The 11,167-nt window shown below is 37.6% G+C and overlaps 1 protein-coding gene across 1 annotated transcript; it reads left to right on the top strand.

Moving 5' to 3' along the window:
* The first annotated feature begins 8,791 nt into the window (after positions 1 to 8,791).
* Positions 8,792 to 10,897, top strand: LOC137729747 (probable NAD(P)H dehydrogenase (quinone) FQR1-like 1). The gene is made up of 2 exons (XM_068468766.1): positions 8,792 to 9,406; positions 10,384 to 10,897. The coding sequence occupies exons 1-2, from the start codon at positions 8,835 to 8,837 to the stop codon at positions 10,640 to 10,642; spliced, it is 831 nt and encodes a 276-aa protein (XP_068324867.1). The 5' UTR covers positions 8,792 to 8,834; the 3' UTR covers positions 10,643 to 10,897.
* The last annotated feature ends 270 nt before the right edge of the window (positions 10,898 to 11,167 follow it).

Below are 11,167 nucleotides of genomic sequence, written 5' to 3'. Positions count from 1 at the left end.
AAATTTATTACCACCTCAGTAAAATTATATCCTTAGTATAAAAAAAAAAAAAAAGCAAAATAAAATAAGACTCAAGTCTTAAGCCTATAGCTTGGCATGATTTGGTCACAGACTCTTAGCCCGGTTTGTTCCTGTGAGACACGATATTCAACCGCATCCTAAAGTCGAATGCTTTTACATATATCAAAACAAAAACATGTAGCAATTTAGTAGTGACATATTCCATTAGAGCACTTTGAGGGCATTAGAAGAGGATTAGACAGAAGAAGTGCATTTCTTTTAGCCCTACCATTTTGAAAAGGATTGGATAGGTAAGTTTTTTTTTTTTTTTATTTATTTATTTTTTTTTTATTATTTTTTTTTTATCCATTAGTAATCCATCTTTAACCTTGGAGTTGGATGCCTTTTTCATTTCTCCCCTCAACATATTTTTTTAATTAGAAAGTTATCTATTCCAATCTAATACATAAGCATAAGGATAAGGAAGAGTTGCTACGAGTTAAGTGAAAATCAAAATAGAAAAGGATAAAGTAGTAATGAATTATCTTGGTTGATACGACTTTGCTCTTTAACTCACTACCTAGTATCTTTATGTAGTAATATCACTTGTAATAAATAAATAAAAATTTAAAAAAAAAAGTATTTTGTCTAATGGTTTTGTCTCCACCTAATTAGACAATACGTCATATTCGATTCACTTGAACGATATTGAATTGAATTAGTTTCATTCTTTTCTATTTCGACGTTACCAATGGCAACCTCTGTCAAGGAATGGTCGCCAAATTCATAAACTGATATGATGAAACCATATTAAGCAAAAACCCAAAAAACGAGGATCGCTCTCTCTTTCTCGAAAAGTAATAGTTTTGATTGTCTACAATCTTTTTGGTATGGATATTGGGTTTTGGGTGAGATGGTAGCTAGGTTTTTATAACCTCAAACCAATAAAATCAATTTTGTTATAGGATTAATTTGTGAGATTTGTAAGATATTTGCTAGAATATTGGGTCTCTTTTAGGGTGTGTTTATTGCACATGATTATTTCGGACTGGACTAGCTTCAGGAAATAAGCTGGACTGGCTTAGAATAGATTAAGCTGGACTGATTTAATGAAGCGTTTGGTGCAGTTTCGGACTAAAGACCAGGATAATGAAAAATAGTGAAATTGCAAAATTTAACGATAGAATTACATCCATCTCAACTGCAAAATACACACAGTCAAATCAAATGATATAATTACATTAAACTCAATGGCAATTGCTTGGAAACGAAAGAAAATATTGAGTTTTTGTGCATTGTAGCATTGCAATTTGCAAAAACAAACAGCGAGTTTCGGTCTGAAATCCCTCTAAGTCTATAAAATTGAGAAATCTATAAACATTGAAATGTTCAGCAACCCAAATGTCCCAAAATTGTTAAAAACTCAAACTCATCAGACCACAGATTTGAAGGAAGAAAATTTGGATTTCTTCTTCACAGCATCCCAAAATTCATGAATAACACCATATTCATTCATCCCACTGTTTACATACAATTGTAAGTAAAGGTATTTACAATATAGCTCACCAAACAAATAAACTCAAAACTATGCTATTTTGATACTTGTCTGGTCAATAAAAAAACCAACATAATAAGAAACTTGGCAGACTATTAGAATCAATGCCCAAATTAGCAAAGTATTTTACAAAGCCGGCCATTGGCATCAGATTTCAATATTCCCTACTGGTTGGTGATATCGAAGTTCAATACAACAACAAGATGTTACCGATTAGCAAATGCAGTATCACAAAGTTCAAGATCTTTAGTCATTCCATTAGCTACAACTTGATTCAAATTTGAATTGGCATCAGCCATTAAGTTAAAAGTAAGAACAGGAGCAGTAACAACTAAACGAATGAACCATGACTTCACCACTATTTGAAGTATCAACATCATTGGTCCATAATCTCCCCTTTAGACTACAATGTTCCCTAGCGATTTCCAAGTTAGAGGCACCAGCCGTATATACTTTCAATTTGATTCAATAAAACAAAGTACTAAATTATTATTATATATAGAGCTGGCAGCTGTAGCATTTGATCCAAGTAGATGGATTGAGAAATATAATTATTGGCATCAACATAATGAAAAGTAGCAAGAGTATCAGTTCGTTTTAAGATCACCGTATCCTTCCACTGCATTGCAAATTAGATGAACAAAATCTATATCAATAACTAGCAAGCCTACTTCCGATTATATTAACATAAAGCAGGTAAAACAACACAAGTTTGCCTAAAACCTTGAAATAAAAGAAAGTTACAAATTAGAAAATGTTCGTGCCTGGAGATATCTTCTCTATGCTTAACTTGTCATGAAACAGGGACCCATATAAATAGATACTACAACTTATTTGGTTTAAAGTTTGAGAATTCAATTAGCTACGATATCCAGGTTTTGATAATTCTTACCGGATGAGAATTCTGAATCAAGCCATTGCACAAAGTTCTCTCCTTTGGCTGCAGAAAAGGAAAGAAATTTAAGGGGACCAAATGTCCACCAATTTTCAGCATAAGAGAACCGAAATAAATATACAATCACAACTGATAATAAATACCCAGAAGGGGAAATCAAATCCGAACAACTACATCATAAAATACCCCGAAGCAGAAATCATTGAAGAACAAGCAATTTCACAGCATAAGACCAACCCAAATTTCACAGAATCAAAGCAATCCAAATTTCACATAATCGAGGGAATCCAGATTTTACATAATCAAAACAACAAATGGAATTTGTAAATGATGAGTGAGAGAGAGACTGACGATTTCTTGCCTGCTCAAGTGAGCGAGCGTGGCCAATGTAGTTAGTCGAGCGATCAGGATGATCAAGACGAGCATGGCGAGTAGGGCGAGCAGGACGAACTGAACGAACACGAAGAGGCGAGCGAGCAAGAGGACGATGACGGTCTTAGTTAGTTCGCTCGTATTTGGGGGGTCTCGCTAAGAGTAACTCCACCGTTGCAAAGGCCCCCCCGGGGCTATTCACTATTTAATCCACTCAGTGAATAGTAACTGCCATTAATGAACATAACTGCCTTTTGCATCTCCACCCCTACACTGAATAGCCCTGCCAATAAGCCATAAAATATTAGAATTTTTTTTATTTATAATTAATATTATATTATTTACTTTGTATAAATTAATATTATATTATTAATTTATCTCCAAATCCTCCTTCTTCTTCCTTCTTCTCTGCAGATTTGGTTTTGCTTCTTCTTCAATTCTTCTTCTTCAATTATGCATCTTCTTCTTCACTTCCTTCTTCCTTTTTTGTTTGTTTATCGGAAAACTTCTTCTTTAATTATGCATTTTCTGCATCTTCTCCGACAACCATCTTCGAGGAAGTCATGACGCCGGCTTCGGGAAAGCATGACGCCGACTCCGGGAAAACCCACAATGCCGACTTGGCCTTTAAAGAAAACGGATTTAGAGGCTCTGATGGGTTTAGGTCCGGATAGGATCTTCTCGGCTGCTTCCAAGGACGAAAGAGGTCGAGTAGCTGTAAGGTTGAGGCCCAGAAATGTAGAAGAGATGATGGATGACGTCGCCCTGATGTCAGCCTTCTGTCACGTTGCCTTCGGGCTCTCGAGCAAGCAACTCGTGCCGGGCCTCTCATTTGGGCCCGCTCGCGCTCCATTGCCAACACACACTGGACCATCTCCCTTGGGCTATCTGGCCCTGTACCAAAGCCAGTCCATCGGGCAATAGCCCTTGGTGGAACTGCTCTAAGACCACCTAACGAAGGAGTTAGTGAAAGCGAGTCCCACTTAATACCGTTAAACTGAGTCCTGGACCCCTGGGAGCCAACAAACTTAGTCTCGCTAAGAGAAACTTCAGTGTTGCTAAAGGCCCCTTAGGGCAAGCCATTATTGAACAGCCTCCAATGAACAGTAACTGCCTTTTGCATTTCCACCCCTACACTAAATAGCCATGGCAATAGGCAATAAAATATTAGTATTTTTTTATTTTATAAAATAATACAAAAATAATTTTATTTGTAATTTCAGATAAAATTTTTAATCGTTCTCGTTGCGCCACGTGTCATTATCCGAGAAGACAATTTTTGGTGATAGATTTCGATAAGATATTTATCCAATGCCTTCATGTCACGTGTCGTTGCCTTTTCAGAATCATTGAGGATAGATTTCCGATAAGATTTTTAACCAATCATGTCATGCCACGTGTCACAATCTGAAGACAATCTTTGAGGATAGATTTCGATCAGATTTTTAACGAATGACGGCATGCCACGTGGCATTATCTACAACCTAATCCTTTCTTTTTCCTTTATATAACCCACCATCTAGAACCAGAAATCACACACCAAAATCAAAATCTCTATCATTATTCATAGTTTCTGCTTCCTTCTTCACCAAAATCAAAATCTTTATCATTTTCATAGTTTCTGCTTTCTTCTTCACCAAAATCAAAATCTCTATCATTATTCATAGTTTCTGCTTCCCTCTTATCTTTTTCTTCAAGGATGTTGTGTGAAATCGAGGAGCAAGAGAAAGAATTGTTTAAGTAAGGGGAAGAAATGTTCAATCTCCATGTGGCCTAAAATGAGATGGAAGACGAAGAGGATGAGGAGCATAGAACGAGAGATGACGAAGCAAGAAGCCAAAAAGTCTCACATTCCCGTCGAGTCATCCAAGCTGTGGCTCAGATCTGCAGGCCCAGGCATTCCACAAACCTTGATAGAAGCAGGCAACGACGAGGTACAGATCTCTTGAATGATTATTTTGTCTGTAACAGTGCATTCTCTAATACATACTTTAGACGTCGTTTTAGAATGAAACGACATTTGTTCAACAAAATCATGATTGTTGTTTGCAACCATGATTCTTACTTTGTGCAAAAGAATGATGCTTTTGGTGTTATGGGTCTCATTCCTGAGCAAAAAATTATTGCTGCCTTGTGGATATTTGCATATGGAGCATCTGCAGACCAAGTGGATGAGATAGCGAGGATGGGAAAATCAACCAATCTTGAGTCCCTGATAAGGTTTTGCTCCGCAATTGAATCTCTCTACACTGTAAAGTACCTTCGAAAACCTACTGAGATGAACTTGCAAAAGCTTCTGAAGAAGGCTGAGATACGAGGTTTTCTTAGGATGATTGGAAGCATCGACTGTATGCATTGGTCCTAGAAAAACTGTCCAAGTGCATGACAAGGAGCTTATGAGGACTGTAAAGGAGCAAAAAGTATCATTTTGGAAGCGAGGCATGATCGGGCTTAGAATGTAGAGGAGTGTTGCTCATGACAACTTCTGGACTGATAAGCACAACTCTGAAATTAGGACAATCTTTGACAATATTCCAACATTCCCACCGATTGAATGATTTGTTTTTGTTTTTGGTTATGGCATTATACCAAGCTTGTACTCGAAGTGTCTACACAATGCGGGAGAAGAAATAATTATAAACAAAGTAGCTAATGTAAATTTGGGTATGGTACAAAGAAATAAATAATATATTGTTACCTGATCCGCTAAATTTTCCACACTTCTAAGATTACTACTAGCTTGTGCCAAGGCGTCTCTCCACATACTAAACGATTGGCTGAGTATTCTCCAACGACTGGACATCGATTTTGGGGCAACTGCATCTCATTATTCGTAATCGGATCATGAGTAACTTCAACCCAACTAGAACACAATGTAACATCTTCAATAAGCGTCCAATTCGTATATGCATCAGTAGTCATTTTGTTGGAAACCAATTGGATTGAAACTTTGAGAGAAAGATTGGAATATGGTTGAAAGTATTTGAGAAAATATGAAATTGTGGTGTAAGGTAGAAGATAATGAGAAGATATTTATAGAAAAGTAAAATCAATTTTTTTTGGATTTTTTTTTATTAATTTTTAACATTTTTTTATTCACATAATTAATTTCTGCCGTTGGATTAAAAAAAATTGAAATTCAACTTTCCAGATTGTGCCACATGGCACAACGGTAAAATTTCAGATTTTTTTACTATTTTTTTTTAATTTATAAAGGCAAATAACGTGGACCGTTTGATCTCAAATCCAACGGCTGAAATTAAAGAAAGTTTGAATTTTTTTTTTTACCGTTGGAAATCCAACGGTCTATAAAAAGTAACCATGGAAACCCAACGGACACGAAGGTGTCACGTGTCCCAGTCAACGATAACCTTTCAAAATCTGCGCTGCGAGCCCCACGTCTGGAAACATATCAGAGATGCGCCCCCATGGGCGCTTGAAGTGCACGCGTCTGACACAAAAAAAACAGAAACGTGGTTGAGTCAGCGTTGCATCATCTCCAGCTCGGGCTCTTGGGCCAGCAATTTGTGCTGGGCTTGTTGCTCGGGCCCCCTCCTGCATTGAAGCCCGCATGGGCTGGACTTGATCGCCCCAGCGATTTGGTCATGTTCTGTCCACGGTCCATCAGGCTAAAGGCCCCGCTAGACTTGCTCTAAGACCACCTAACAAAGGAGTTAGTGAGAGCAAGTCCCACTTAATACCATTAGGGCCCGTTTGTTTGACCTTCTTAAGTTTCACTGGACTAGACTGGCTTACTAGTCCAGTGTTTGGTGTAAGCGGGACAAAATTTAATGGGACTAAATTGGACTCATGCCAAATAAATCCTTCACTGCATGGTCTTAGCGAGACCCCTCAAAACATTTGGGATTGCTAATCTCGTCTCTGAACTTGCGTTGTGTGCAACAGTGTCGTCTACAAGCATGCCTTTCTTCAACTCCATTTGCCTCCATGCCCAGATCTTAAACCCAGATTTGAAACCCAACCCACCCATGCCCATATCCGAAACAAAAAAGCAAAACGAAAACAACAATCCCAATAAAAATTCTTCCCTCTTCCCAAAAAATTCTGAGGCGTGAGAAATAGAGGCAGCAAAGTCCATGGCGATAGGTACCAAGAAGACAAAGCCTCTGCACAAGTTTAGTTTGTCGTGGGATGTGAAGTGGGTGATGTTGATTGTCAGTGGCAAGTGGGATGAGCTTGCCTTGGGATTTGAAGTGGGTGTAGTTGATTGTGAGAGGAATTGAAAGGTGAGAGAGAGATTGACAAAAGAAAAGGGATTCCAGAAGTTTGAGAAATGTGGTTGGTTTGTGAGTCGGTTCTCTTCTTGCAATGGTGGAAGATAGTTTTTTATGGAATGACATAACAATATTTGTTTTTTTTTTTGTTTTTTAAAGGTAAAAGTAAATTAAAAATGACAAAAATTTAATTTGGGTCCTGAAAATATTTTAGTCTATAGTTTAGTCTGATGCTGTACTAAACACTTCATTATTCTTATACTATCTAGTCCAAGCTAAGCCAGTCCAGTTTAGTCCCTGGAGCTAGTCCAGTCCGAGATAGTCCGATGCAACAAACGCACCTTTATAGTCCTAGTAGCCAACAGACAAAGGATTACACTAAAAACTAGTCCAATTCAGTCAAGTCCAGGTTAGTAAAGCCAAATAAATGTACTCTTATTCTTATCTAAAATTTTAATTGCCTTTAGTGCCGTTTGTTAAAAAAAAAAATTAATAATAAAAAATAAAAAAACTTTTAATGGGTCAGTTGGAAAATAATTAAAATTTACAAAAATAATGTGGAATAAAATTTCGGAAGAAATAAAAAAGAATATAGCTAATTAAATTCTATATTAACTTATGTGTCATGTCTTAAGCAGTTAGATCATTTGAATTGTATAAATATAGCGAAATGCGAATAAATGCATAATTAAAAAATGTTTGTTTGGAAGTACTTTTAAAATGACTAAAAATACTTTTAGAGAAAATGATTTTGGGTTTCAAAAATACTTGAAGTGGTTCATTTAAAAAACACATAATTGGTGTTTCTTGCATGAAGCACTTACGGTTTTTTTTTAGCACTCAATTGCATTCTTTCTAAGGATTTCTAAAAACATTTTCATGAAAAGTCTTTTTTCATATTAAAAATACTTCTAAACGAGCGCTAAATGTGGAGGCTCGGAATTGGAGGTTTAAAATTTTTTAATATCCACATGGACCCACATTAAGATGTGACATTAATTAATTGTTCACATAGGTATTGTTTTGGTATGCAGACGGGACGGGACGGAACGGAATGGGACGAGACGGGACGAAACGGAATGGGACGGGACGCGACGGGACAGGACGGAAGGAATGGAGCGGGAGCAAAGATGCCCTCGGATGGAAACAAGGAGGAAGAAGAAGGAGACGGAGAGGTTATAATTTTGTGTTCCACGGATGTGGAACGAGTTGTTCCAGGGGGTGAGGTGGAACGAAAATTCACCCAAAACTCATCCCGTGGAACAGCTCGTTCCATCCGTTTTAGGTGCACCAAACGTGGGACGGAACGCCTTGTCCCACTCTGTTCCGTCCCGTCCCACGTACCAAACGGTACCATAGGTGTCAAGTCATCAGTTACTGAAGGTTTTGACGAAAAACTTAACATATGTATGAAAATGTCCAAAAATTATGACTTAAAGTATTGGAATGGGACAAAAAAATTTGATATATGAAATATTGAAAACTAAAAAAATTTAGGGTGATAAACTAAAATTAACCTAAATTTAAAATTTTGAAGTTATTTTTATTAATATGCTTAACCAAAATGCAAGCGAAGATTTGGAGTCAAGAGAATCATCAGAGTCTCTAGTTTTAGTCCAGTCTGTCCAGACAGCTCGGGATTGAAGTCAACGAAACTCCGACCTCATTTCTGCCAACTCCAAAATCCAATTCTTCTTCATTACTCGTTTTTGCTTCATTTGGTAATATACAATTCACAATCCGTGATCACAGCTTGCTTATCCATTTTCTAAATTTTATGGGTAAAGGAGGTGGCTGCGTGCCAAGCAAGAACAAGCCACCCAAAGGCGTTTCCGATCAAGATCTTCCGAACCCAGAAAGCGATGGCCCTGTTTCAGACCAGAACCTATCCCAAATCACACCAGAACAAAACCCAATAGATATTGGGGTCCCACCACATGAACAGCAAGCACAAAGGAAGCTGAAGGTTTTCATAGTGTTTTACTCAATGTACGGACACGTGGAGATTTTGGCCAGGAGGATTAAAAAAGGGGTTGATTCCATTGATGGGGTTGAAGGGTTTCTGTTCCGGGTTCCGGAGACGCTGTCTCCGGAAGTTTTGGAGCAGATGAAGGTGCCCAAGAAGAAAGATGGTAACGCAGATGAGGTGCCTGTGATATTACCTGAGAGGTTGGCGGAGGCTGATGGGCTGTTATTCGGGTTTCCGACCCGGTATGGGTCCATGGCTGCGCAGATGAAGGCGTTTTTCGACTCTACGGGACAGTTGTGGAGGGAGCAGAGGCTTGCTGGTATGCCTGCTGGCTTCTTTGTCAGTACTGGCACTCAGGGTGGCGGACAAGAAACCACGGCGTAAGTAAGACACCCTTTGGTTTCAAGAATTGTGCTTTACATTCTTCATATTAGTTTTGGTGAATTTTGTTGGTATGTTGATTTGAGTAAGACACCCTTTGGTTTCAAGAAAAAAATATATTAGTTTCTTGTTGCTATGTGTAAATTGCGGGAACAGAATTGGCATTTAATCATATGGCTTGTAGTAGAAATGGTGATCGGTGGCTTTGCAAGTTTAGAGAATGTAGTTCCGACTCCATTTCAGAGACCAGAGGAGAAATTCGATAACTTTGGGAGTGCAGAAACCTTTGTGGGAAACCCATACTGGCTCTAGAATTTTCAGATTTCATGAAAAATGTCACATGAAGATGATGAAGTGTGCATTTTAGTGTGGGGTAGTTGGTCTTTTGAGTTGCTTATTTAAACCTTAATATTAGTGAGAATGGGGTTGGGTGTTAACTCTCTCATACAGTTTATCAATAGGGGGAAAACCGGGAATGAAGGAATTTTCAACTTTCATCCCGTTTCCGAAACATCTCTGTGGGGGTGTGAAACCTGTTGAAGATAGTCCAGAATTGTCCAAGAATTACATCCAGAACGAGGAACACTGTGCAAATTTCGTCACTGTTGGACTTAATCAGCCCCCATATGTGACACTTTAATGAACTTCTTGATCAGACACTTTAATATATTCTATCTTATTTAACAATATTGAGATTGATGCATATGATCATAAAACCAGCTTGATACATTGGCTTGTCAAAGTTGATAACCTAAGGAATTTTACTACAGAAATAATGCATTCCAAATTCCTAACTTGGGTCTAAAAGATTTCTTCTTCCCGATTTAATTTGCAAATGTACAACTAATAAATATTTAGTGAATTAAATTAAGATGTGTGTTGGTTTGTGTCCATCTCTCTGTCAATTAAATGAACATCTTTATATGATCAATCTCATTTACCTGTAAACATGTTAATATATATGAATTTTCTGCAGTTGGACGGCAATAACTCAGTTAGCTCACCATGGAATGGTCTATGTTCCTATCGGTTACACATTCGGTGCTGGAATGTTCGAAATGGACTCCCTTAGAGGAGGGTCTCCATATGGTGCCGGTGTCTTTTCTGGTGATGGCACCAGGAAACCAAGTGAAACGGAGCTGGCTTTTGCAGAGCATCATGGAAAATACATGGCTGGAATAGTGCAGAGATTTGCACAGCCTTCTCTTCATCGGCCAGGTCATGGACTGGACTAGTTCTGATTAACCGACATTCTTGTGCATTTGCATACTTTGTTTGTGATGGGATCTTCTGATACGGGTGTTAATAGAAATTCGATTTTTGGTAAATGGTGTTGATAGTGTTTAGATAGCTGAGAGATTTGTGCTTTCAAAAATTGTATAATTAGTAGTTCTCATGGTTGATGGTTTCGACCATTGCTCGTTCATACGTTTTAGTTGTATATGTTCATTGAAACATTATGATCGTCAATAAAATTGTGGTTCGTGTTCTTGTTTACAAAGTTTTTCCAGATTTCTTTCCATACACGAATACATTATATATGTTTCGATAATTTGTTTTAAACGATCAGTTGGAATGTAGTATACTACTAAATTTTCTGATGAATTTTAGACAGACATATTCATGAATTCTTTTCTGGTCTTTTAGCCAAAATGGTCTTTAAGATTTTCATAACACATAACTTTAGTCCTGAGATTGAAAATCAATAGAAGTGGTCCATGAGATTGTCCATCATCTATTATTTTGGTCATTCCATTAAA

Source organism: Pyrus communis, chromosome 3 (genome assembly GCF_963583255.1).
Source record: "Pyrus communis chromosome 3, drPyrComm1.1, whole genome shotgun sequence".
Taxonomy (NCBI): Eukaryota; Viridiplantae; Streptophyta; class Magnoliopsida; order Rosales; family Rosaceae; genus Pyrus; species Pyrus communis.
The sequence above is the reverse complement of the archived record's forward strand: the minus strand, read 5'-3'. Positions and strand labels throughout refer to the sequence as shown.